We start from the raw sequence: 27,603 nt of genomic DNA on the forward strand, positions 1-27,603 counted from the left end.
AACCAACTTCATTCTAAGCCAAAGACTAGAAAATATGGTGAAGCAAATCTTCCCTTTGGCTTCACCTGCACAAGTGCCGAGGTAGGTCTCCCCTGCATAATTGGTTTTCCCTTCGTTGGGAGCAGCGCTGGGCTCTCCAAATCACGGACAAACAGTATCCCACATTCTTGATTTTTAGTTCACAAACACTTGTTGTAATGACTAACTACTCCTGACATTTTGGAGATGTTAGCTCTTTATACAGTAAAGTTACAGCGGGATACAAATAACATCAGGCTGATCCTGCCACGATTTGTTCCCCCGGTTCAAATCACGGACAAACAGTATCCCACAGTTGTTTATGTTTTTGAACCCATTTTGCAGAGGGATTGAAAAATGTATTGATAGCAATGTTGAATATTATTACACCGGGAAAAAAACAACTACATGTAAAATAATCACATCGTGATGCCTCTTCCTTTCTAAATAAAGGAACAGTAGCTGCATGTGTATATGTAAGCGTGTAAAACCTGCAGATTGTCACATTAACAGTATTTTGTCTCTACCTGCCATTCTGCAATTCATCTCATGTAAACGATAACGTGGCGCACAGCGTGACGTGAAAAAAGGCACATACCTTTGACGTTGCATGATGAATTCTGTATTCCTCGTCCACACATAAACGCAAAAAAGGAGTTTTAAAAAAATCTCCGTTTTCGGTGATTTGAAACGCCGTTTACGTGTGGACGAAAGGTCCAAACGCATAGAAACAGCTGCGTTTTCAAAAATACCCGTGTAGGTGTGCACGTAGCGTAAAAGAGTTAGTAGTTTATTTTCTTACTACCTGTAATTTATTGCAGATTACTTGTATTTGCTTAATTGTTCACTAAATGTTTGAGGTGTGAAATAAACCGCAATGGAGCAAAATATGGGTGTGTGTGGTTAGAGGATGTGTTTGTGCGTGCGTGCGTGTGCGCGCGGGGGGGGGCGAACATTTTTCTTGTAAAACAAAGGGGGGCCTAGCAAAAAAAGTTTGGGAACCACTGTGCTAGACAGTGATCGTGATTACCGTCCGCGGGAGCGCGCGCAGCTGCTTAAAGTTGTAGCGTCCAGATTACTTATGTAGTCAGCTACTTCCGTGCATCTGATAGAAGACGCAATAAGCTGAACACAGCTTCAACCGTCTGTTTGTTGAAAAATAGTAACAGACCGCATTTTCTTGTTAGTAACTGTAACAGCGTTGTAACGATAGGAATAGTAATTAGTTTATTACTCGTTACTGAAAAAAGTAACGCCGTTACTTGTAACGCCGTTATTCCCATCACTGATAACGACCCTATCTAAATACCAGTAACGATTAACATGTTCCTGATTTTGGCATAATAACTAGTTACCGTGCTCGTTACCACAATAATAACGTAGTTATTATAACGCGTTACTTAATAACGCGTTAGTCCCTACACTGGCGGTATGTGGGCCATGTGTAAGCACATTGTGTGGGCCAGATCTGGCACATACCAATTTTGCTATGTGGGGATCAGGCTGGTGGTATAATGGTGTGGAGGACCAACTGAGTATTATTTAAATACCACAGCCAACCTGAATGTTGTTGCTGATCATGTCCATATTTTGATGGCTGGTTCCAGCAGGGTAGCACACCTGCTCACAAAACTCAGATCATCTCAGTTTTTTGTTTAACATGACAGTGAGTTCACTGTACAGGGTAGGCCATTTATATGGATACACTGTAATAAAATGGGAATGGCCCATTGTGTTGCATTGACAATCCAACACAATGGGCAACACATTGAACACATTTTATAAGTGGTCAGAAACTTGTAAATAACTCATGAAAGAATAAAGTTATGTTGAAACCAAGCACACCATTGTTTTTCTTGTGACATTACCAATAAGTTTGATGTGTCACATGGCCCTCTTCCTATTGAAAAAACAAAAGTTGTATCCAAGATGGCCGACTTCTAAATGGCCACCATGGTCACCACCCATCTTGAGGAGTTTGCCCCCTCACATATACTAATGTGCCACAAACAGGACTTTAATATCACCAACCATTCCCATTTTATTACGGTGTATCCATATAAATGGCCCACCCTGTACTTAAATGGCCTCCACAGTCACCAGATCTTACTCTAATAGAGCTGCTTTGGGATGTGGTGGAACTGGAAATTCACATTATTGATGTGCAGATGACAAATTGTGTTATGCTGACATGGACCGAAAACCCTTGCCAAACGTTTCCAGCAACTTGTTGAATCTGTGAAACAAATAATTTAGGCAATTCTGAAGGAAAAGGGGGTTCAGTCCAATCCCGGCCTAAAATAAGTAATCTGTGTGTGACTTCCTGTGAAAATTTCTCATCTTTCAACAGTGACTATTCTTCTACTCCTGCTGCTTTCTCCATTGTAAATCTGAATCCACAGCCGTGAGTGATTACAAAATCGTGCTGAAAAAGGACTCCTTCTTTTATAATTAGAAGCTCTAATCAGCCACTGGCTCCATCAATCACTGAGTCCCAGAGTCCTTTTGCAAGCTGAATGGAGAAGTATTTTTTTAACTTTTAAAAAACATTCACTTCTACCTCTGATCTTTTTGTCTCTGGTAAATTATAAAAAGTGAAAGTGTTAGTGCAGTTTTGGAAAATTTTGAAAAGTCACCGGACAAGACGTTTAAATGTAAACTTGGTCAAGTCTTCAGATGCATGTCGACAAGTAGTCATAATGATAAAACATAAGGTGAAGGGAAAGAAAATTAAATGAGCAGTGGGGCACAGTTTAAAAATGAACCTGTCTGGTTCCGATCGTTTGTCAACGTGAAGTGTGCTTCACAGCTTGTCCGCATCTTCCAACCACAAAAAAGGGACACAGCCTACTTTTACTGGCTGCTTAAACTTCATGAGTTAAGTCACAAAAGTAGATTTTTTTCTTTGTTAATGGGTTTCTTGTATGACCACATTATCATAGGGTTTTTACCTTACTATATAAAGTGCCTTGAGGTGACTGTTATTGTGATTTGATGCTACATAAATAGCACTGAACAGAATGTTGTAATTGCTGTATTTGATGACCTGTAATTGGTTTGTCAATGACATCAATGTGTTAAACTGGAAGTTTCTTACATATCTGATCAGTGTCAGGCCAGGCAGAATTTAGGTTGGTGGTCCAATGTCATACCTGCTGAGTATGACACTTTCTTTCCCACGTCAGTAGTTCTATCAATAATTTAGAGCAGGGATGTGAAACTCATTCTACATCATGGGTCACACACAGCTCACTTTGATGTTAAGTGTCTTTCCGGGGCCAATTCTCACCTCTGTGCATTATGTTTGACATCTCTGCTGTAGAGTGACCAAACTACCATATTTTTTAGGTTTTTGAAGTGTGGTCAATTTATTTCTGGGATTTTTTTTTTTTTTTTTTTAAGATGGCAAATATTTGTTCTTGCTTGTGCACGACTACGCTGCCCTCAACTGATCCATCCATCAACATAGAGGCCAGTTTCCAGGAGGAAAGAAAACACTTAACATTTTACATCAAATGATCTTTAATTCACAGTTTCACAGGAAAACTGCTTCTTTTAGTATACGTACACGCATCTAAATAAAAAAAACATTTACTTAAAAAACAAATTTAAAAATAAAAACCCAACTATTATTCATAAAAGTCACCGGTTTAAGAAGAAATATTCGAGTGGTTTATTTACTTTAGTCCAACTCTTTTTTATTTTACCAAAACAAAAATAAATGACAGTGACAGACAACAACGATCTGTGTATTTTTATTCATTCTCATAACAGAAAGTATCTTCACATTTTTTTGCTTTATGTGGACATTACTGCCATCTTGTGGTGAAAAACCATACAGGCCAGGAGTGGAAAAAAATGGGGGTAAATCCTGCAGACCTACTGTTTGTTGTCAGAACATTAATTTCCAGGAATCATCGGTTTTGTGTACTTGAGACATCAACAGAAGGACAAAAAGAAAAACTGGCACACTCACTTAGTCGACAGATGATATTATAAAAAGACTAACATAGCAGTTTGGTCCCCGAAGAAGCATCAGTCCTGAAATGACAAAGGGAATAATCCCATTACTGCTGAAAGGAAACAATGATTTATAAAGGAACACTTTAAAAGCCGGGGGGAGGGCAGGAATATTGGGAAATGTAATCAGGTCACGACTGATCCAAGTGTGGCACAGCTCTCATATCATCTGACCAGTTTCCTCTTCTGTAACACACTGGCTCATATGCGCGTAAGTCTTTTCATACAAATGTGAGCAACATGATTCTTAAAATAAAAGTGTAAGTCAGAGAAAAGGAATTCCTCTGAAAGACGAAAGAGTAGGTGTTCCCCTGCTGCGGGTTAATCAGTCAGATCTGATCACAGTCTGAGCTCTTTAGCACACAAAGAGAGCTGGGTGTGTCTCATCTCGTTAAACTGCAAGTACTGGTAAGGCTGGTTATGGCTGTTCCATAGGAACCAAAGATTCGGCGGATAACATTTGAACAGAGGTGTGACAGGTATGTTACATGTTCAGCTGCAGGTTTATAACTACAGAGACACGTTCACACACTGAGCACTGACAGCTATGTGGAGGTGGCCTGTGTGTGTTCACTGTGCCAGCCCCGGTCATTTTACCTAAAACTAAAAACAAAAACTAGATGGGGAGAAAAGACTTTAATGAACTAAAATAAAAATTAAAAATAAACCTTTGAAAAAAATATTTTGTGAGCTTGGAAAAGGTGAATCCCAAAAACTTTTTTACCTACGGTCCTAAATACATTCCTTCCAATAATAATAATAATAATAATAATAATAATAATAATAATAATAATAATAATAATACAACAAACTACACTAAAACAAGAGAATCCACACTGGAAAATAACTTCAACTAAACCGAATTAAATACAAAAAGATATCAAAATAAAAATTAATTAGAAAAATACGAAAACTATAACAACTTTTGGCTACAAAATACTAATAATAAATACAAAAAAATAATAATAATAATAATAACAACAACAATAATAATAAAAATCAACTAAAACCACTTTGACTGATCACGAGATGAGGAAGTGATCCCTGAAACTAAACCGTGCAGGTACACCTACCTCATCACTGCTGGAAGATGACCTATTGCCCGATTTTCCTTCATGCTTCTTCGCCTTTTTCTTTTTCTCCTTCTTCTCACCATGTTCCTTGCTGTGAGACTTGTCCTTATCCTTATGCTTGTCCTTATGCTTGTCCTTGTCCTTACTTCCAGACTTGTCTTTGCTGCCTTCCTAAAAATATACAAAGTTTACAATTAATAAATAGTTTTTTTTTTATGTCGTGATTATTGTAGTTAATCAAAAGTAAGGAAATACGAGAAAAACAGGTTTACAAGAGGAGATGTCAATTCTCGTCACCGTGTTAATGCAACTCCCATCCGTAGCGCACATTTTGTTCTGGAAAGCGAATTAAAAGTCTTACCTTGCCCTTATCTTTGTTCTTGCCAAAGGGCCAACTGAGTTCATCTTTCTGTGCTTCCTCCTTCTTTATCTCCTCGTCCTTACCCGCAGCTGCCAATGACAAAGATGGGTCAGGGTTTTAAGGATCATGTGTCCACATATCAATATGGAGCGCAAAACCTGTTCGCACTCCAACAGAAGAGTGCAGCTAAAGAAAAACAAATCACATAAAGCTGCGATAGATTTTTACCTTCTGACAGATCGAAACTCATTGTGACTATTACTTATGCGCCTCTTCTCTCCGATTCTGAAACAGACTCTGTCAGCGAGCTCTCGCTGCTACTACTTTTCAGGAAATCTGGAGTGACCGACCGCACCTAAGTCACGTGTTCAACACCGCACCACGCCCCGCAAACGCAGTTCGTTCTTGCGGTGAGGTGAGTGGGAGACGTTGTGAGGTAGTGTTATATTTCTTATTTATGCGTATTTGATACATAACCTTGCTCGCTGGCCTGTCCACCGTCCACCTGCTTCTCCCACATCAGCTGCGATAAGCTCCAGCCCTCCTACCATCCTGACCATGAACTTGATAAGCGGAAGAAAATGAATTGGATTGGATGTAATATACTTTGTTTCTCTGTTTTTCGACAGAGGATCTAAGAAGAAGCTCCGTTTAATTTATGTGGGGTAAAACACCAGCTGTGTTTAAGCACAGCAAGCCACATGGGTGCTTTCTGACATGGTTCCAGTGTTTAGGATTCTTGTGAACACAGTATGCTTTCTACTGTTGAAAGTGTAAGATTGCTGGTTTGATTTAATTTCCGGTTGTTACAGCCTTTACTAGATCACCTTAGTTTTCTAAGGAGCTTGGAAAGAAAAGTGTCTGGACTTCTTTAAGCTTCCTTGAAAATATTTCACCTCTCATCCGAGAAGCTTCTTCAGTTCTAAGAGCAATTGGGGGAGAGTCTCAGATTTGAAGCCCTATGGGCTCTTAGAACTGAAGAAGCTTCTCGGATGAGAGGTGAAACTTGTCTAGACGCTTTTCTTTCCATCTCCATGATGACCTGGATGACTGAGAACCTTCACAGACATCTCCATAGTTTCTTTGTTTGTTTGGGTTTTTTTGTTTGTTTGTTGTGTGCGTGTGTGTGTGTGGTTCTGTGTTTTGGGGGGCTCATAAATTCATCCTTACCCTAGTCTTCAGAGTTGTTGTTTACTTTTCATGGGGCTGTGGATGCCTGTTTATGACTTACTGTTTAAGCAGTACTTGTGAATTCTTGGACTTTATTTAGCTCTGGTTTTTATTACCTTGCACGAGTAAAAGTTTGATAGGAGGGCAGTTGGTGTGGACACCTAAGTTTATGCATCTTGTGAATAAAAAAAAACTTGAGAACATGGCGATTTTCTAATTGAAATGTGAATGTGTCTACTGGGAGGCTGAGAGGTAGCACTGGTGGTTTCTAGTATTTGTTTGAGGTTCTTATTCCTCCTTTTTAGATCTTTGTGATCCCTCTATGTTTTCCTTCTGTTTTATGTCTTTGTCTTCGAATGGCTCTCTGTCTTGTTCTTTATTTTATCGTGAGTTTTACTTTGCGTTACTTCCTGTTTTTACTTTTCTTTTACTTCCTGTCTGTCTCACCTGGATTTCCCTGATTGTTTTCACCAGCATGTGATTGCTTGCACCTGTGTCCTGGCCCATTTTGATATTTGACAGCAGTAAACACACACAAACACACAAACACTGTTCCAGTCAGGTTGGCCCATATCAACAAGGCCAATTCTAAATAACATTGTTTAAATAGAAATAAAAACAGAATGCAGTGATTTGTAAATCTCATGAAATATACCATAAAAACATTTCAAATGTTTGAAATAAGATAATTCACCATTTTAAAGAAAATATCAGCCGGTTTGAAATTTGATGGCATCACCACATCTCAAAAAGGTTGGGACAGGGTCATGTTTACCGCTGTGTAGCAGTGAACTGAGTCGTGATAACAAGCCGGATAGTCCCTCTCCTCTTTATTTCAAGGATGCAACAGTGTCCATGTTTTTCAAAATGACTTAAAAATTTGGATTATTCTGACTACAGAATAGTTTTCAACTCTTCCATGATCTTTTAAAGAAGAGGTAGATCATGTTCATATATGTCTTCTTCTTTGGATGATAGAGCTTTAACCTGCAATTGTGGATGGCACAGTGAACTGTGCTCACAGACAATGATTTCTGGAAGTGGTCCTGAGCCTGTGCAGTGATTTCCATGACCTGTAGTTATGTCACATGCTATAATATTACACATCTAAAACACAAGATGGCACCAGAGCTTCTGTAACATAAATTTTATGCAATATATTCAGACTTTCTTTCTATATATTCAGGATTCATTCGATTTATTCATTCACTATATTTGAGTTTTAATTCAATATATACAGGCTTTCATTTAATTTATTTGAGGTTAATTCCATGTATAGATACACATACATATTGGAATCTCAAATACTGTGTGACAATGGCACTGCTGCTTTCTGAAAGACATATGGCTTGTGCTGCCTTGCTCTTAACTCCATGCAGCAGCAAAAGCCATTGGGTCTGAGGGAACACCTGCGCGTGTCACAACTGTGTCCCACTGTTACATAAATTCGGGCAACCATAATTACTGGGGCACATGGTCCACATGGGTCCAAAAATGACACAGTACAACACACATTTAAAACCATATGCTCAACCTAGTAATCAGTGCAGTGCATACCGCTTTCTATGTCAAGGGGTAACAGAGGTGATCAATTGTGGTTCAGAAACTGAATGGAGTTGCTAAAGAATAAAGCAACTCCTTTTATCTTTTATAATTTGTATTTCCTGACAGTAGTTTAGAGTAGTTACATGTATAAAATATTTACATTGTAATTAACTGTAGATATAGAATTTACTGCTTATAATGAAAGCAGCCTCTAGTAGAAAGTGCTGATGCACCAACTAGTAATAATAACAGCAAACACAAACCACAAACATGAATTCATGCTCTTTTATTTCTCAAACATTTAACCTGTTGTGATCATAAATTGACATTTCCTCCACCAATTGACAAGTTTACAATTGTCAATTTTAAAAACACAAATCTTTTCTCAGAATCCTGTTTAATTAAGCGGTGTATTTATTTTGTAAAATTTACTCCAATGAAATCATGACCCAAGGTAACATCATTAAAGCATTCATGATTACATTTAAGTGCTTCCAGTGTGATGTAGGCCAGATTTTGGCTGATAACTAAGATCTATGACATCTTAATATTGGTAAGGTCTGGGCCCTGACAGCAGATCCTTTGAGGTGAAGTGACTAGTGGAGTGTGTCGTGCTGTCTCCAGTCTTCTTCGGGGTGCCCATCAGGCTCTCCATGTAGCTGGGACGTTTGATTACAAGGGATGGCTTGGTGGCAGCTGAAGAACTCACAGGATGCAGCTTCAAGGCAGGAGATGTAAGAGACACATTGGGAGTATCACTTGGCTTGGAGCTGGCAGAAGGTCCACCACCACCCGAGGCTAAAATGCTGGTTTTAGAGTGGCTGCTTTGCTCACCATCAAGGTGGTCCTGGAAATGAACATTAACAATCGATTTTGAACATTTTTAGATTAAAAGCTTTTTTTGTTGTTTCTATTGATTTCACTTCCCGAGGAGCCAAAACTTCGGTAAAAAAGAATAACACTAAAATTATTATTTGTCATTTTTCTTTCATATAACCTGATGATATTAGCATGTTACAGGTCATTTTACCTGTTCCTTCCTTTTCTCACTCTCCTCCTTTTTATTTTCCTTGTCGCTGTCACTACCAGAGGAGCCTGAACTGGAGCTTGAGTCCTGCTCAGAGAGGAAGCATTAGAAACTCATCAACTCACAAATAGGATTACCAAAATGAGCAGAGACACATTTTTTTCCATCACACAGGGTAGAACTACCTTCTTTTTGTCTTTCTTCTTCTTGTCTTTCTTCTTTTTCTTCTTCTTGTCATCATCACTGCTGGAAGAAGAACCCGAAGAGGAACTGGAATCCTGGGGTGTAAATATGATAGTGAGGTCACACAATCATAAGACAGATAGGAACCAGAGTTCTGAAAATATACAAAGGAGGAGGAGGCAGTGAGTCCACTCTTCTTTACCTTTTTCTTGTCTTTCTTCTTCTTTTTCTTCTTATCCTTCTTCTTCTTCTTCTTCTTTTTCTTCTTATCATCATCACTAGAAGAATCGCTTGAGGAGCTTGATGAAGAAGAAGAATCCTGGACAAAAAACAAGGAACATATTTCATTTAGAGGAATTACAGTAGCTTATAAATAAATAAAGTCAACCTAAAACCTTAAAGTGGATGCCCCCTCACCTTCTTTTTCTTCTTCTTCTTCTTGTCCTTCTTGTCCTTCTTCTTCTTCTTCTTCTTTTTCTAAATATGAAAAAGAAGACTCAATTTAAATTGTGCAATCTTCTATCTTTCATAATTTTGAGTGCGGCAAATGTGTTTGCAAAGACGAAAATGGTAATATTTGTAGATGTTCTTCTCACCTTGTCATCATCACTATCGGAAGATGAAGAGGAGCTATCATCAGAAGAGCTAGAATCCTAGAAAGTGCATCAGTCAGTCAGTAACAGAAATACACGATTTTCTGTAAAATATATATTTAGACTTTTTCTAGCCACCTTCTTCTTCTTCTTCTTCTTTGTCTGCTTCTTCTTCTTTTTCTTCTTCTTTTTCTTCTTTTCATCTTCACTATCAGAGGAAGAAGAAGAAGAAGAGCTGGAATCCTGTAAAAGAGTTGAACAATTACAAGTTTAATTTATTATTATTAGTATATATTATTATTATTAGTAGTACTGTTATTAGAGTTCTGTATGGGTAGCTGACAATCTTTTACCTTTTTCTTTTTCATTTTCTTCTTTTTGTCCTTCTCTTCCCCTCCTCCTTCATCATCACTCAGGTTGCCATCCTCTTGTACTGCCTCTACTCCCCCCGCTAGACAGGAAACATCATTGCCATCAATACCATTGCCAATGCCATCAATGCTATTTGATCTATGTAAGAGCTAGAGAAGCATACATACCAGCCAATGTAGAGGAGACTTTGCAATCGTCTGAAGTTTGAAGCTGTCATGGGAAAGGAAAGTAACTATTATATTTTTTTCTTCCTGTCATGCCTTTCTATATAAAACCAGGACGTGGTCACCATGATGTGACCACTCCTGTTTGTAGGCTCCCTAAAGCACTGAGTCAGCTGTAAACATTTAATTTTTCTCAACATGGGGAGAAACTAAGGACACTGAAAACTCCTGTGGAATCATCTGTTCAATGAAGCAACAAACTCCAGAGCAAGAAAAATTAAACAAAAAAAAAAACTGTAGGTCTTCTGTTAGCCACTTGAGGCTGATCCCAAAAACCTGTCAGCTCCATTAATCTCTCTCAAGCTTTTGTCTCTTGTGCACAGTCATCTTTAGCTATCCCAGTACTTCTTATCTAGGCTAGCAACTTGACAGCCACACAGTAAATTTGCACTGAACCATTCTCAGCTTTATCATCTTTTCTGAGTCCAACAGGGCAATCATAATATATAAAAGGAACATCATGCAGTCCTTACTTAAACCTGAAACTGGCAACCGAGAAAAATGATCAAGAATAAGTTTGCATCGGCTTCATTTTTTTAGAGCCAGGAGCTGTCGCTCTTTTGTTTGCACGTATTGAGTTTGTGCATGCAGGTGTAGTGTGAAAACGTATGCGTGAGCAAATATTTCACCTTGCCAGGAACCTTTTCATCTGGTCCTGGAATCACACCACCTACAAAAATGGAGAAAAGGCAACCAAAAGGATCAACATAATGTAAATGTTTGGCTACTGTGATTTATATTACTGTGCACAAGAGCAAGTAGAAAACACTCACCTGCTGCTGACAGAACAATATCACTCTGCTCTTCATCCTGAAAGAAGACAGAGAAGCACACGCACACAGTTAAGCTAAAAAAATAAACTTCACAAACTTTCAAAATGATAAAAGCTGAGTTGTTAGGAATCATTTCCTGATGGTGAAAAGCCAGTGAGAGGGCAAATGTGTTCACTGTGGGCGGGTTTTCACAGAGCAACAGGACCGATGCTTTTATTAAACACAAACACAAGTTACTTTACTTTTTTCTCATCGTCCTCCTTCTTCTTGTCCTTTTTCTTTTTCTCCTTGTCACTGTCAGAAGATGAGGATGAAGAGCTGGAATCCTGCATTAAGGAAAAGAAACATCATTCATCTTGTTGTTTAAATAAAGAAATGAAACCCCTATGGTAAGGTTTCTTCTTCATTGTTCATGCCTGGATACTGACTGTAAATTTTGTAATGTCATATGAATGTAAGAGGACAACAAACATCCACATCTGTTTGACCTTTTTCTTGTCCTTCTTTTTCTTCTTCTTCTTGTCCTTTTTCTTCTTCTTCTTTTTCTTCTTCTCATCCTCACTATCAGAAGAAGAAGAAGAAGAAGAGGAGCTATTTGAGCTGCAGTCCTGTGGAAAAATGAATATATTTAAAACAAAATATCATCAATGAACTGTGATACAGAAATAGAGAAATTAGTCAGTTGAAAATTAAGAACCTCAGGCATTACCTTCTTCTTTTTCTTCTTCTTGTCCTTTTTCTTCTTCTTCTTTTTCATCTTGTCATCCTCGCTGTCAGAAGAAGATGAAGAAGAGGAGCTATCAGAAGACGAGGAGCTGGAGTCCTGTGAAAGGAAAAAAATATAGTTAACACACAAAAATCTCTTTAATAAATGAGTTTTAACACAGAAGTAAAATACATTATTCACTTGAAAATTAAGAAACACGGGGAATACCTTCTTCTTTTTCTTCTTCTTCTTGTCTTTTTTCTTCTTCTTTTTCTTCTTGTCATCCTCGCTATCAGAAGAAGAGGAGCTGGAGTCCTGTGAGAAAGGAATAAAAAGTATTCACATAAAATCTATTTCTGTCTGCACATTAACACAGACACATCAGGCAGACAGACACATCATAGTGATGTTCATACCTTCTTCTTCTTCTTTTTCTTCTTCTTCTTTTTCTTCTTCTTCTTCTTCTTGTCATCTTCACTGTCAGAAGATGAAGAAGAGCTGGATTGCTGTGAGAAAGGAATAAAAAGTATTAAGTATAAATCATTCTCTGTCTTTTTCCTCAGAGTTACATACATGTGGTGACAATGGTGAGTTTCACACCTTCTTCTTCTTTTTCTTCTTCTTCTTCTTTTCGTCCTCACTGTCAGATGATGAACTATCAGATGATGAAGAAGAGGATTCCTAGGACAGAGGACGTATAATACATATTCATTAACATAGTCTACCATACCTACCATAGTCTACCTTTGTCTCTGTCATTTGTCATTTATGGTATGTTGAAATTTGATAGTCTTATTAAACAATTAGTCGTCGTAAAATTTGCCAGTTTTGGAGGGGAAATTAAACCCACTTTCTTCTTCTTTTCCTTCTTCTTCTTCTTTTCCTTCTTCTTGTCATCCTCGTCATCTGATGAGCTAAAATCCTGAGACAAATAAAAAAAAATTACAATGATAAGTTTGGAATGTTTTGATGTATTGTGCTCTGTTTTTCACACAACCGAGTGGATTGGTGGATCGGTACACAGGACCTATATGATTGATTCAAATTAAGAATTTTTTTCTCTGCTAAACATGTACGGCATGTAAATTATGGTATGCAATACATTTCTCATGAATCTGATGAAATCCTGATGAAAAAACATGTTGGTCGATTAATAAAGCTGTTCTTTATACCACAGGTGTTACTGGAGCGTCGACCTCTTTAGCAATGCAATGTATAAAATTACAGACTTGAGTTGTTTCTCACCTGACCAAGATCGTCTGCATGTTTTATTTGGCCATTGGAACCTGGTAAGATTGAATGCAACAAAATGCAATGCATTAGTTTAATCATTCTGGAAACAAAAAGACATATTGTTATGTAAACAGCTGGTCTACTATGATCACAGAATGTGGGGTTGTAGGATGGTTTAGGACATGTTGTTATAAAGGGGATCTAGACACAGCCCCCATTCTGGCTTTGTGAGCTGACCTCAGCACTACTCCACGATAACCCAATGAATGTTCAGTATCTGTTTGTGAACGGCAAATTAAACAAACTAGCCGTTTGATTTAATTGAAATTTCAGGCTCATCGAGCGAACGCTGCAAAGCAGAAATCAAGAACAAACTGTCATCGTGAAATAGCGTAGATCACCTACCAGCCTGAGATACGACGACACTGTCGTGGATATACTCTTTCTCCTTGTCTTTTTTCTTCTTCTTTTCCTTCTCCTTTTTCTTCTTCTTCTTTTTCTTTTCATCCTGCCAGGAAACATTGAACAGCAGTTGTTTCGTAAATGCATTTTTATTTCGCGTGTATTCATGCAGTGTTGCATTTGTATTAATAAAAAAGACTCGGGAGAAGGATTCAAAATCAGACGTCAAAACCAACTCACAGTATGCACATCCACGCATAACCATGCATGAGCAGTGATGCATGGAAGCATGCACACAACTGATATGTTACTGTATTCTCATGATAAGACACATAACTTTCTCAGACACAACTCATGGGTAGCTGGATGAGATCCAAAAGATATCATTGTTAATGGGCGTGTTCCTCTCACATAGTTTGTCATTTCAGATCAGGACATTAAAGTCTATCGCCTGTTGAGAAATCATTTCTGCTGCTCTGTATACTTATTTTTGAGACCTTCTACTTCAGTAAGTTAAATAAAGTCACAATAAAGCTCATCAGTTGTTAAGTCCTATCCGAGGTGACCCACTAGGTGGTTAACTGGTTGTTGCTTTGAAACGTTCATCCTTTGTGTCTTTGACCTTTGTCTTTTTATCTTAAAATCATGCAATAGCAAAATAACTGGCTTTTCCTGAGTCTCCAGTCTTTACACCCACATCATGTCATCATATGACTGCAGTCATCTAAAAGTTGCGAAATTGGAAAACTAGACAAAACTGGAATTGTGAGTCATTGTGTGCTCCTTGAGTTATTTTAAGAGCTGAAATTGACAAGAGCAGGGAGAAGACTGGCGTGCTTATCTATCAGTTTGCTGAGAGACAGGATAAAAATGCAGTTTTTAGATTCAATCCACCCTAAATATTCACTGAACAGACAACATCTTTAGACAGTATCCTCACTGGAGGCAGATACATAATTAAATGGGACAATCAATCCCATGTGAGCCGATTTGAAATTGTGCTTCCAGCCAAGGACTTTGTATAGCTGCTTTTCGTAAGGATTTACATAAACAAAACTGCAAAACTCTCTAAGTGTTTGGAAGGGTATTCACATAAGCAAACATCAATTAATGACTGTAAGCAATGTTGTCATGACTAAGTCATGTAATGGCAGCACCTGGTAAATGACAGGTTAGAGCAGGCAAGGAGCTGCAAGGGAGTCGTGTTTTTCTACTTGGTAATAAGCACATACAGAAGCTACATGTGAGCAAGAAAACCCTGGCTTCTCCTAAAACCAGAATCTATTAATAAAGGTGAAAATTCTAATGAAAACAGACCAGTCACATGATCACAGAAATTACACACTTATTCAGATTTATTACATTAGAATTGAAGGCTCTAGATCAGCCATCAATCATTACAACTTACTTCTGTCGAGGGTCTGCTGTTGTGTTTGACTTTGTGTCTCATGTGTCAACATACAGAGAACAAAAGCGCTCTGGACAGCCCTCACAAAACTCTTTTGGATGCCTGACCTTAGCAGGAGCTTTTAAAAAAGGCTCTCAAAGACCCATCACAGGATCTGTGGTTAGGTGTAAATGTGTGTGTCATGCATGTGGGTGTGCGGGTAAAACTGCTTTGTCACTTTATCAGCAAAACTACAATTTACCAATAAACACAAAGTGCTCTGCACGGATGCATCAGCAACATTTTGGTGCACACTTTTGCTTGCACTGACTAGTTAAAAATGCCCCAGTGTTACAAGTGGTGTGTGACAAACTGTGACCTCCATATCAAATAGTGGTTGGAAATAACACGAGACATTCGGTCTGAAAGTTGAAGTGGCTGTTCGAGAAGTGTTTTTCTTCCATGGCTCCACATGTGACGATCGCATTTATTTTGATTTCTGTTGAACAAATAATTTTCCTCTTGAAACCCTGATCAGCACATGCCAATCTGCAACTTACCTCACTATCACTGTCTGAGGAGCTACTGGAGGAAGATGAAGATGAAGAAGAGGAGGAGCTGGAGCTCTGTTAAGAAAGAAGGAGAATATTAGTGCTTAATTTTACGTACAGAAGTTTATGTAAACAATCTTTTGTTTATGAAACGATACATGAGAAGGAATGAGCCATGGCCAACACGCCCCAGTGAGTTTCTGTCATACGACGGCAAGTTGTGTCTGTGACTGCATATGGGAGAGGCCCTTCAGGCACTTGGCAACACACATAAAGGAAAACTCCACAAACAAGCACACATGCACACACCTATCCCTGCTATGTCATTAACCACTTGTGCAAAAAGCGACAGTTGAGCCACACATGGAACAAACGATTCTCTCCTGTTTGACTGTACTCCACTCCTCTGTAAGAAGCTGTAACTCATGATTTCAGCACCACATGTGCTCCCGTCAGGACAACACCTTAAGAAAACTGCTGAGTTAACTTAGCAGATACCAGAAAATATTTACAAACAAAAAATTCCAAATACAATCAATACCGTTTTCATCGGCAGTTCACTTTACTGAACTCTGTCACACTTACTTTCTTCTTCTTCTTTTTCACCTTCTTTTTCTTCTTTTCTTTCTTGCCGATACCCTCATCTTCACTGTCTGGAGAGCTGTCAAGTGAATACATCTCCTGGTAAACACAAGAGAGGAGAAAGTAGATGTGTTATCTTCAGTGGGGATATTGAGCCTGTGAACAGAGCTGCTTTAATTGCTTCACTGTCATTAGATAATGGAGAAGTCACAACGTGTGTGCTTTGTTTCTCCTGCTCACCTCATCTCCTGTTCCTGCAGGTTTCCCGATCTGAGTCTTGTCTCCCTGCGTCTTGGCCAGCTCCGCAGGCCCTTCTACTTCAGCCGGGGGCTGCGAACCGCCAGAGGGCACCGCTGCAGGCTCGACGCCTGCAGTGTCTCCTCCACCTGCAGTTAAACAATTCAGGTGAGCAGTGTTACAAATATCTGCCTGAAAGACATCAATTTTTCTGAACGCTCAACTAATGAGTAATCTGTATATACAAACATCTGTCTTATCAGCCTATTTTTAACATGCACTTTTAATAAAATATTAAAATAAATAAAAAACACATATGACAGCATCATATGCCAGGACGTCCTTGTTATCCAACTTTCTTAAAAGGACAGCCAGGTTAAAACAAAGAAATTAAAAATCAGTCATCAACACTAAAACTGTGCCTGCATATACTTTATAGTTGGCTATAAATCAGTGAATACTCTAATAATTAACAATTTGGGGAAGTGCCACACCCCTGACAGCAGGAGAAAGGTTTAAAAAGAGCCTGCTGTCTACAAATATGAAGCGGTAGGAGTGCATCAGCTGCAATCTCCCTGCAGCGGTTATTCTGCACATTTAAAAAGGCATTATGCAAAAATAAATACATTTAATCCACACTTTTCAAACTGTAAAAGAAAAAAAGAAACAAGGCAGTTAACAAATAGCAAACCTTTGAGGAGGGTGGACTCCATTTCGGTCCAGTTCTCTCCTCTGTCCAGGAGTCCAGGTCTCATCTGACAAAGCCACCTGATCACATTTATAACAAGGTGTGGGTGTGTGGAGCCCTGGGGTGGAGAAACAGGGAGGGCCAAAAGCAGAAACTTCCCCACATCAGTTTCAAAATAAAGGTCACTATAAAAGAAAGTCACCAATCAGTTCTGACTGTTATCTTTTTTTTGTACCCACTACTTATTTTTCACCACGAAAAGTTCACGGCTGTCCTTTAAGAGGATAGCTGATTATCTGATCTAATTCTCTAAATTGTATTTATTTGCCTCAGTCTTATTCAGAAAGCTGCTTACATACATTGTATTTGACTGTCACCATCTGTTTGTGTTAGTTACTTAGCTTGAAAGGCTGGTTTACCTGTGCAAACAGGTGGCGCTAGTTTTATGACTGGAATGTAGCCTGTGGGCATTATCTGCATGAATTAAAACATTTGGAAAGTGTTGCAGAAGGAGGATTGCCATTGCTCTAGCAGGTCAAAGCAGGGAATTATCAAAAAAAAAAAAGTAACTATCCATGATTCCAAAATGTAGGAATAGGTTTAGGGGAATAAAGCTCTTTGCCTTTAATGTGGAGCATTAAAGGGAAAAATAGAAAGAGAGAGAGAAGTGATTTAATCATGTTGCTGCTATGTCGCCTCCTAGAGGAGGATCATAGTTAACTTAAAACCACAACATTCTGCTAAGCAGGGGTGTTCCTGGGCCACATACAATCTTTTTGATCTGGAGTGAGAAAAATAAAAATAAACTGAGAAACATTATTTAAAAAGGAAGGACTTGTGTTATTAAAATTTTATTAAAGTGCAACAAAGTGCATTCTGAAGATGTTTAAATGCTTAGAAAAACTAAAACCATGAGTCCAAATGCAATTTGCCCCATTCAAAGTTTTGCCAAATGCTAGAATGCAGTAAAATGCAATAGTGCTTTCCGAAAGTCTTTCAAAGGTTTTTTCCCACCCATTTTCAGTCCAGTTCTTGTACAGACCCTTTTTAGAAGTTTCTTTTTAAACCCACTTAACGCTGAGCTGTGAATTATTCAAGCATAAAAAATGTACCTGAGCATTTAATGCCCTTCAAGAGGCCCGGAGAAGAATAGGCAATGTAAGAAATGACAAGAAAGCTTGGCTAAGAGAGTTCAGGCTGTTGTAAAGAATAAAAGTGTTCATCTCAAATATTGACTTTCATATATGTTATTATCATACAAAGTCTTTTTGCCTTATATACTTTTTTCCATGCATATTTGCACATCTTCAATAAACCAATAAAGTGAGACGTGGCTCAGAGGACTGTAAGGACTTTACTGCAATTTTCACAGTTTGCAGTTAGTCAGCGGGACAACACAGGCCCTTTCACTGGTCCCCGAGCCGCGTGTTTGATACCTCTGAATCTGTTTCTTCGTCGCTTCCGTAGTACAACTGGTCAGTGAAGTTAGCTAAAAAGGCTACAGGCTTGAGATCCGGAAATGGGGGCTTAAATAAGAGCGAAATGAAGTCCCACAATACCACTTGAAGATTAAAAAATAATAATCAAAATACATTTTAAATATATATATATATTTTTAAATTCCTCTTGAATACAACTAATATGTGGAAAGAGAAGCAACTTTAGGTAAGGTCAACGGAAGACAGCAGGTTTATTTTGAAATTTATCCGGAAGAAGTTACAGCGTGTAGCTGTATCTTAGGTTGTATACCAAACTCTGGCGAAGGATAGAAATACGCTTTCTTTTATTTACGTTTTTTGTGTTTTAAATCACGAGTTTGTCAGTCTAGTTTAACTTCATAATGTAGAGGAGCTAGCTAACGCTCGTTTGCTAGCGGAAAGCCGGCACAGAGGGACGGTTACTTTGTTGACCCTCATCCGCACGTCTTACCGCTCTTTGGTCATGTTTCTGTACCCAACACATTTTCTGTTTTGGGGCATTTTAAAGGGTCACTTCTTCGGCCACTCTGTACGCGGAGGACCTACGGTGCGCTATGACTTCTAGCTAAACTCGACTGACTGGTCGTCGTCATGCCGAGAGAAGCGACGTCCGCTCCGCTGACGGTGACTGTGCTGGCAGTGCTGTGGGTCAGTGTGGGTCGGTGCCATGTCTTCGGATCTCTGGGGCAAGGATGTGATAATGGAAAGGTAACAGTCTCACTACCTGTGTGTGTCTGCTGGTGTAAATAAAATCCATGTTTTAAGTCATATGGTTTATAACCTAGTATTGGTGATTAAAATGCACTTATTTTACGTGTGTGTGTGTGTGTGTGTGTGTGTGTGTGTGTGTGTGTGTGTGAGATAGCTCTCTTTGGAGAGGGACCTGCCTGCGGATGCTGTTTATTGGGACTGTGCTGCGTCTGCATGGCCAGAGTTTACTCAGGTAAACATGGAAATTCATACACCTTAGTCTAACAAATTACCACCATAATCACTGTGGCTCATATGGGAGGGGTGTGGTGCACTTACACCGGTTGCCAGGAAATGCAAACAATCATATGAATGAGACTGCTGTGATAAACCCTGAATTTACTCATTTGCTGTGTGTGCAAATGAGCAAATTCGACCCACTTCGAATCACCTTGCGGCTTCACACTGTTACATATGTAACAGTGTGTAGTTAGTTGTTGGGGTTGCTTTGTTCCCAGATTACAAGTGTTCCTTCTAATTCCTCTTTTCAGAGACTTCCGAGTATTGACACAGCGTACAATCCTGAGGTGAGTAAACACCAGGCAGTTTACTTAAGAATCTCATATCTGGACTTTTTACGCAACCTTTGGCCCTCTAAACATAAAGCATGGCTTGGTTATCTCCTAAAATCAAAGTGCAACTGGATAACACTCCAAACAAGTCCCATTCACAGTTCACTAAATTTCAAACCAATTCATTCTTTTATTTTCTTAACCATTTTTTCCTCATGTACTGTCCTGAGGGAGCTGGAGCCTCTCGCAGCTGACATTTGAAACCAGTACATGTATTAGCTCAAAAGCTTTACCAAGCAAGTGTGTTAGTTGCAACAAGATTCAGTTTGAGTTAACCAAACCAGCTTTTTTGCTTAGTAAAAGTAATTTGTGTGAAATTTACTAGAAGCTAACTAAGTGTTTGTCTTGTGTGCTTGATGTTTTCATTTCAGCCAGCTAGGCAGATATGCATGGATAAATCTATCTCCTACTATCACCGCATTCCTAACAGGTGAGTGTACAGGTTGGATGAGTAAGTTCACTAGAGCTGCAGAATACCTTACTGGACGGCCATACAATTAGTTCTGTTTTTACAAAGAGCTGACAGATACACAAGCTTAGTATTGTCACAAAAAGCATTGTTTTACTACATTAAAGCAAGCAACACACTGGCCACTTTACGAGGTACACATTGGTAATACCGAGTTTGACCTCTTTTGGCTTCAGAACTACCTTAATTCTCTAGAATGGTGTAGATTCAACAAGGTGCTGCACACGTTCCTCAGTATTTGGTCCATATAGACATGATAGCATCACATAGTTGCTATAGATTTTTCAACTGAACATCAGTGTGTTGGCTCTCTTGTTCCAACACTGTATTTTTTCATCTGTAGGCATGAAAAGATCAAGAAAAATATTGAAGAAAAAAAATCCTGATTGAGGTTGTCATAATTCATGCATGACAGGGTTAAATAACAATAATTACAATGAAACATGTCATACATATATAGTAACATTAAACGACCAGTGGGTGGCAGGGTGTGGAGTGACACATCAGTGTCCAATGTAGTGGTTTATGTGCAAGTATACCATCAACACTGACACAAATACAAGAAAACAGCCTTTGAATAGCTGTCCACTAGTGACCACTATGCGTGAAAGGGTTAAGGCTTTTGAAGACATTAACCTGTGTTTCTGTGTCTGTGTTTGTGTTGCAGTGGAGCATACAGACCAATAGGAGCAGAGAGCGGAGAGTACTTGTACTGTCCTCCTCAGCGGTGGCTCAATAACTTGCAGGTTAGTTGCACTATTGCACATGGTTTGCTGCTGCCTCTGCCTCTGCATCTTCTGAAACATCAGTTTGTCTGTTCATCGGAGAGATATGTGCATCATGTGTATTCTGTGTAAACTGAGCCTTTTTGCAGTACTTTCAGGACATGTGTTTTTCAGCACTCAGTCACATCCACCTTGAGGCCATACTTTATTGATTGACTTACTTTTTTTCCCCCTCCGCTAGTGTATTGCGTTTAAGCTTATAGTAACAACCTGTTAATTTGGGGGGCGCATTTTCAGTTAGTTTGCAAAACTGTTTTAACAACAAGCAGCGGATCACTTAGAACCAACAGTTAGGAAACCTTTATTCTCACCTCACTGAACTACAGCAAAATCATGAGTATCACTGTTTTGTGCATTAAAGTTCAATAAAGCACACAGCACTCCATAACTCACAGCTATACAAATACTAGCGTTTAACAACTAACAGAGTAACTTTATACTGCTAAATAAAAACCACCCTAAACACACCTCCCTATGGTTAATCATCATCACCGTGACAGTGCACTCGTAGTGTTATACAGTGTGCGTTCTTTTTGTGTTTTTAATTCTAGCCCTGTGTGTATTAACATTAAAAAAGGGGGGATTGCTGACAGCAATAAAAAAAAAACCTGGACAGACATACTGGTAGCAGAACAGCATTTTCTACAAGGGAGGAGCTAACTGTAAAATGAGAGAAAATGCAGAGTTTTTAGATAAAGTGTTTTGACCTGTCAATGTGGCGAAGGCATCCTGTACCTTTAGCAGAAAAACAGTCCCAAAGCATAAAGTTTCCACCTCTGTGCTTGACTGTGGGGATGGTGATCTTTGGCTCAGGATCAAAACTCTTCACATTTAATAGAGAGAAACTGTCATTTTGTCATGAAGCATTTATAGCCATACCATGAATAACGATAGCAGGACTGGAGTATTTCTTTGTTTTTCGTTCCTCGATCCATCCTTTTCTTAATCCAGGTTAGGGTATTATACATTCATAACTATGGCCAATTTAAAATCACCCATTAACAAAACAAGCACGTTTCAGCATTTACTTATTTAACTTTTTTAATCACAGCAAACATTTTTAATTGTAACAGTATGGAAAATGTGTATAGTTTGTACGGCCCGCACCAAACAGGTGGCCTCTCCTAAAAGGAAGGCAGCCACCATTATTACACCTGTGCCTTCTCTATGGTGACAAGTAAAAATGTGTAGTGGGAAGGTCAGTCGCCTACCTGTTTTTGGTTTCTGCTTTAGGAAGGAACGCTTGTAAAATCCAAATACAGTAGATAAAAGCACAGAGGAATCGGGCGTTGACAGTTGACAGTAGAACACACACCTAATTCTTGAGTTACAAATTAGCCTTTATAAGATTCCAAGCTGAAACTCATGTTCATATCAAACTGCAGTCGAGACACGGTGTGTAGTTTTAAGTGCAGCTTAAGAGTAAACCAGGCAAGTGTACCAGCAGTTATTTTCTATGTGTTTGGACCCTTGGTAGGAGGGTTGACACTGACTATGAATTTTCCTTGAAAGTCACAGATTTGGCCTCCTGCAGTGATATGCCAGCATATAATGTGGATCACAGCTAGTTCTCAGCTATCGTTCTCCACAGAGAGAACATCGACCAATAGGAATATTGTTTTTTTTTTTTTTAAAGCAACATTAGAAGGACTAATCAGAAAATGTTATGTTGATACAATGTTTATGTTGTTATAAGCACTTGAGTACATAGATGTTAATTAATCATAGAATGCTGCAGTAATGGTGGATAATGGGGAGATTCTGGTCACACGTGCGGTGTTCTGTGTTTTGTAGCGTGGAGCGGCGGTTTTGCTCTACCATCCGTGTGCACCACCTCGCGAGCGTCAGATCCTGTCCGACTTGGCTCGCTCCTGTCTGCAGTCCTACATCATGACCCCACACCCACAGCTCAATAAACACATGGTAAGAAACACTTTCATCAACCTTTGTTTTCATCAGAATTTGTTGGACTTCTGGGATGTTAAACACGGATGCTTGTTAGATTTAATACCATTTCAGATTGGAACTCAGGATCTCGGAGAGAGACAAGATGCAAAAGCATTGTTTGCTTTAAGAAGACTGTTGAGGGTGTTGTCCTGTCATTGAACTGTCAGTTATTTGTTAAAAAGGGCCTTTTTAAGAGCACTCAGGCAGATGGTCTTGTACTTCATGGCATCATGAAGTACAAGATAAGTTTTTAGCCTCTGGGAGAAAGGAAATTTACCGAATGTGTTTTCTCTGCTCTGTGCTCAGCCTGTAGCTTTTGTGTCCTGGGGTCGCACCTTGGAGCTGTCCACCGCCGCGTCTTTAGACCTCTGTGATTGGCTGGAGGTCAATCACAGAGGTCAGACTTCAAGAAAAGAGTCTGATGGTGTGACGCAGATGAGGAAGTATGCCCTGCTGCTGACCTGGTCAGCAGAGCTGCATCAGCTAGAACAAACAACAAAAATGAAGGTTAGGAAACATGACTCAAGATTGAGCTAGCTTTGTTGAGTTGTGTGATGTTTTTTAACGTACAGACTAGTAAATAAATGAGTAATTTCAGTTGTCTGATATAACTAACATTGCAGGATTCCCTGAGGCAGTGTTGTGAGCGGACCATCTATTCTCTGTTAAGCGGAGCCACAGAGGCTGAACTAGAGCACAGCGTGAAGACCGAACGCTCAAAACAAACAAAAGTGGGAAGCAAAACCAGGCAGATGAGAGCTGCCCTGAAAGTTGTTGACAGCAACGAGAGCAATAACACTATGGCAAATGTCTCCAGAACTGTTCCTCAGCGGTCAGGAGATGGTCAGAATAACAGCAGCACGCTTGGATCATCAGCAGATCAGAGGAAACCCTTTGATCTTTCTGGCTCCAGAGAAGCTCCTCAGGTTCCAACTCAAGCCTCTAAACCCAGGCTCACAGCTCCCTTGGCCTTAAATATCTCTGAGACAGAAGCTCAGAAAGGCCTCAGAAAACTGAACCACTCTCCTGTTTCTGCACATGGTGTGAGCAGTAAACGCACCTTTACCGACAGGCCTGAAGCCCTGATTCTCAAGGAAACAGACTCTATTAAACACAATACCAAAGTGGACAAGTCTAAAGAGAAAATCCTCGACTCATCTGACGGCAACATGGAGGATAATGAAGTGGTAGATGTAAAGGAGAGAGAGCTGGAGCATACGCAGATCCAATGCGCCCCAGGATCTCACCAAAAAAGTGAAAGCACTGGCTCCGACTCTGTGCCTAAACCCCAGTCAGAGGCTCAGGCACAACAGCATCCACAGACAGCCAGCCACAGCCAGCCTATCAGCCGTGACTGCAACAGCTGTGCACCAGGTGAACACTGTAACTGTGTCAAGGCCTCGGGATCAGAGGCCCAAGCTGCTGCTGCTGCTGTTGTATGTAGAGAGCTGCAAAGGACCCCGAGGACGGACGAAGCGGCGTGGGCAGCAGCGGCACTAGGCTTCCTGCTGGTTCTCCTGACTCTGTCAGTGCTTCACACTCGCCTGTACCGCCACTGGAGGATCACGCCGAGCCTTTACTGGCACAACCCAAGCGACGACTACGACAGCGTTGCAGGTAACGTCATCAGGGATGAAGAATAGAGCTGTTATGCCCTAATTAAATTAGAATTTTTCTGAAAGATACACATTCTCTTTTAGGTGGAGCTTACAAGCCAAGCTTATTCCTGTTATGTTTTTTCTTCCAGATGTGATCCGCAGAAGGTTGCGAATTGCAAAGAGAAGGCGGAAAAGGGGCAGAAGGCAAGAATGCGTTCTCCTGCCGAGCTCCTCCAGCTCAGATGAATGTCCGTAGAACTGAAAGAAACACCCCCAACACTGTTTGGGAAGAGGGGACCTGAAGGAAAAGAAAAAGGGTGTGTTATGTATGTTGGACTCGTCTTACATGTAGCTGTCTTACACCTACGGTGTGCAGTTTATCTGAGAGAACCTAAATGTTGTAAATTACACACACTGTAGCAGCCCTACAACCACAATGAACAGGCTCATAGGAATTTGACAGAGGACCCACCATGTCATATTTTTAACATGTCAATATTTTTTTAATTGAAAGGACAAAAATGTTTTATCCAAAAGAACGGTTAACTTATAACCAGCCATTCCCCAAATAGTTCCCGAAACTCTTAAGCTTTAAAAATGTTTTCATAATTAGTTTTACAGAAATGTTTTTTAACTGTAAAGGTTTGATATGCGAAATGTAAGTTGCTGTTGTAAGCAACGCTATGTTTGTGTTGTCATACAAACGTGAATAGCTGCATTCTGGAGATGTGATTGTGTGATTTGTAAAGAGTGAGTCTACAGGTACTTTGATTAAAATTAAAACTGTAAAGTTAGAACATCCAGATCAGTAATGGATGTGTGTGGGGGGGAAAACAAAATGATCCGGTCTTTTTGAAGGAGGAGGAGGAGAGAACGTGAGTTGAACTGTGATGATCCAGAGCACAATGGGAGGCAGAGTGAAAAGTTTTTGCTGAATGATCTCAAATGTACTTTTGCAGTTCCCATCATAGACGCCTCAAAAATTACGGGGTTTAGTCAGATTGTGTACTTAAAATGGTCCATTAGCTTGCTGATGTGGCATTGCACATTTACCAGTTCAAAATAATAAAAAGCATAACAGGTCCACTTTAAGTGCAAGATGGTCAGGTTTTGTTTTTGTTGTTCCCCCAAACACTTGTTGATGTAAACTTGCTACAGCTGTGGCTGAATGTTGATATGTAAACAACTTTTGAAGGTAGAACTATTACTCAATACTTTTTAAAAAAAAAGTATAAACATGTGTAAAGGCAATTACATTAAATATTAAATTTGGGCGAAAACAAAGCTGACAACAACATGAAATAATGACATGCTTTACTTTCCAGAAAAAGCAGAAATTTAGCTTTAAATTACTGCTTACTTTGCCTGCATACACGTGCAGATTAGCACCATCTGCAGCGGTTTTTGCCTTACGACATCATTTCCATCAGGATCATCTGCTGTCAACAGTGAAAGGCTCGAGTATCATCTCAACTGAAACGCTCCTTGCACATGTACTAACAATTCCTATATAGGGGAAAAACCATTTAGTAAGAAAAAGAAATGCAGGCAAACCCTGGACAATTAAATTGTTTTATTATTTTATTACAAATGTACAGCTTATGAGTTTCCATTACGATTGACCTTTTTAAGTCGTTGTTTTCCCTACTTTACAGTTCTTAATTGTCTTCTGTTAAAAGATAACTCTCCCATCTCCCAAACTGTCGAGCTGTGAAGAAACACAGGAATGCGACAGCACAGGCTACAGTGCACTGTCACGGCTGAGAATCTGATGTGTGTGTGCATGCGTGTGTGTGTGTGTGTGTGTTAAAGTCTGGCTGAAGAGTCAATGTTTGTACCTGTGCATGGCTTGGTCCAACCGATAAGGGTGAGTGTCTGATGTTGTCTACGTGCTAAATTCTGAACAGAATGAAGGCATATAAAGTCTGCAAAGTGTGACAAAACTGACACAAGCATTAAACATTCACACTAGAGGCACCCTATGTAGTGTCCACTAACTCAGAGGAGGACTGGGCCATGTGCGTTTTTAAGACCCCCCCCCCCCCCTCCTCGTGATCTTTTGAGATGACTGTAGTGTTAAGCCCAAGTGTGCTTCAGACCATACCCCCACCCATATTTCCATATGCCAACTCCAATCCTGCACCCAATGTACTTGAGCTAAGACCTTTGGGAGAGTGCAGTAAATACTGCAGATCCTACGTCATCCAGCAGGTGTTTTGAAAAATAGTGCAACTAAGATCAAAGGAGACACGTTGTCATTCCCATCTTCCCATGGATACGAGCAGGATCGTTAATATGTACAATATGACTACATAGTAACACCACACCGTAACCCCAAAACATTTGAACAACTGCAAGTACATCAGGTGCCGAGACTTAAGAGGTGAGCAAAGACTTGGTGAACAGAGGTCATGGCCTGAAGCCCATTTAGGCCAACAAATATATAAATATCTCACAAACAAAAACTACAGCTTAATATAAAATATAGCATGAAAAATATACGTTCATATATATATTTATATATATATATATATGGCTCTAGACTAAAACATGGGCAATCATGATTAAAGGGGACACGTTTTTCTTGCTGGCCCCCTGTGTGTGTTGGTGTGTGTGTGTGTGTATAAGTGTGGTAGTATTTCTGTTGTATCAGCAGTCAGTACGAGATCACCGCAACTCAGCCAGTCATACAAGAGATGATGATGACGATGTGCAAAGGCATTCAATATTAAACAATGATACATTTCAAGAGTTTTTCAACGCACAGTCCAAGTTTCCCTCCCATGCAGAGACATGTGTGCAACTATGTCAAAGACTGAGGGGACATGGACTGAAATCCCACGTAGTGATCAGAGTAAA

The 27,603-nt window shown here is 39.6% G+C and overlaps 3 protein-coding genes across 3 annotated transcripts; 1 reads left to right on the plus strand and 2 right to left on the minus strand.

Annotated features, from left to right (window-relative positions):
- Window positions 1-3,747: 3,747 nt before the first annotated feature.
- LOC120744979 (DNA topoisomerase 1-like) lies at window positions 3,748-5,835 on the minus strand. The gene is made up of 4 exons (XM_040049582.1): window positions 5,701-5,835; window positions 5,473-5,561; window positions 5,112-5,282; window positions 3,748-4,059 (listed from the first exon to the last, which is right to left on the minus strand). Exons 1-4 carry the CDS (start codon window positions 5,720-5,722, stop codon window positions 4,054-4,056), a joined length of 288 nt encoding a protein of 95 aa, XP_039905516.1. The 5' UTR covers window positions 5,723-5,835; the 3' UTR covers window positions 3,748-4,053.
- A 2,622-nt stretch (window positions 5,836-8,457) lies between these two features.
- On the minus strand, window positions 8,458-17,274 carry LOC120744977 (suppressor protein SRP40). The gene is made up of 13 exons (XM_040049579.1): window positions 17,149-17,274; window positions 16,461-16,606; window positions 16,224-16,319; window positions 15,648-15,713; window positions 13,704-13,806; window positions 13,311-13,351; window positions 12,916-12,987; window positions 12,666-12,746; window positions 12,506-12,571; window positions 9,600-9,716; window positions 9,400-9,492; window positions 9,218-9,301; window positions 8,458-9,034 (listed from the first exon to the last, which is right to left on the minus strand). Exons 1-13 carry the CDS (start codon window positions 17,210-17,212, stop codon window positions 8,732-8,734), a joined length of 1,332 nt encoding a protein of 443 aa, XP_039905513.1. The 5' UTR covers window positions 17,213-17,274; the 3' UTR covers window positions 8,458-8,731.
- A 1,572-nt stretch (window positions 17,275-18,846) lies between these two features.
- On the plus strand, window positions 18,847-26,328 carry tp53i13 (tumor protein p53 inducible protein 13). Its single transcript, XM_040049578.1, has 9 exons — window positions 18,847-19,331; window positions 19,489-19,566; window positions 19,865-19,900; window positions 20,317-20,375; window positions 21,082-21,160; window positions 22,994-23,122; window positions 23,453-23,653; window positions 23,770-24,763; window positions 24,894-26,328. The coding sequence occupies exons 1-9, from the start codon at window positions 19,215-19,217 to the stop codon at window positions 24,998-25,000; spliced, it is 1,800 nt and encodes a 599-aa protein (XP_039905512.1). The 5' UTR covers window positions 18,847-19,214; the 3' UTR covers window positions 25,001-26,328.
- Window positions 26,329-27,603: the final 1,275 nt, after the last annotated feature.

The sequence above is a fragment of the Simochromis diagramma genome, unplaced genomic scaffold (assembly GCF_900408965.1).
Source record: "Simochromis diagramma unplaced genomic scaffold, fSimDia1.1 OVJJ01000611.1, whole genome shotgun sequence".
NCBI lineage: Eukaryota > Metazoa > Chordata > Actinopteri > Cichliformes > Cichlidae > Simochromis > Simochromis diagramma.

What these genes read in the sequence shown, in the direction of transcription:
- LOC120744979 (XM_040049582.1), bottom strand. Translation starts at nt 5,722, where the DNA reads ATGAGTTTCGATCTGTCAGAAG. An exon ending in GAGTTTCGATCTGTCAGAAG is followed by an intron (nt 5,562 to 5,700) that starts GTAAAAATCTAT and finishes TGTCATTGGCAG; the next exon opens with CTGCGGGTAAGGACGAGGAG. An exon ending in AGAACAAAGATAAGGGCAAG is followed by an intron (nt 5,283 to 5,472) that starts GTAAGACTTTTA and finishes GTATATTTTTAG; the next exon opens with GAAGGCAGCAAAGACAAGTC.
- LOC120744977 (XM_040049579.1), bottom strand. Translation starts at nt 17,212, where the DNA reads ATGAGACCTGGACTCCTGGACAGAGGAGAGAACTGGACCGAAATGGAG. An exon ending in CCTCAGACAGTGATAGTGAG is followed by an intron (nt 13,807 to 15,647) that starts GTAAGTTGCAGA and finishes GTTTCCTGGCAG; the next exon opens with GATGAAAAGAAAAAGAAGAA. An exon ending in GTGAGAAAAGGAAGGAACAG is followed by an intron (nt 9,035 to 9,217) that starts GTAAAATGACCT and finishes GTTCATTTCCAG; the next exon opens with GACCACCTTGATGGTGAGCA.
- tp53i13 (XM_040049578.1), top strand. Translation starts at nt 19,215, where the DNA reads ATGCCGAGAGAAGCGACGTCCGCTCCGCTGACGGTGACTGTGCTGGCA. An exon ending in CATGGCCAGAGTTTACTCAG is followed by an intron (nt 19,567 to 19,864) that starts GTAAACATGGAA and finishes TCCTCTTTTCAG; the next exon opens with AGACTTCCGAGTATTGACAC. An exon ending in CACAGCTCAATAAACACATG is followed by an intron (nt 23,123 to 23,452) that starts GTAAGAAACACT and finishes CTCTGTGCTCAG; the next exon opens with CCTGTAGCTTTTGTGTCCTG.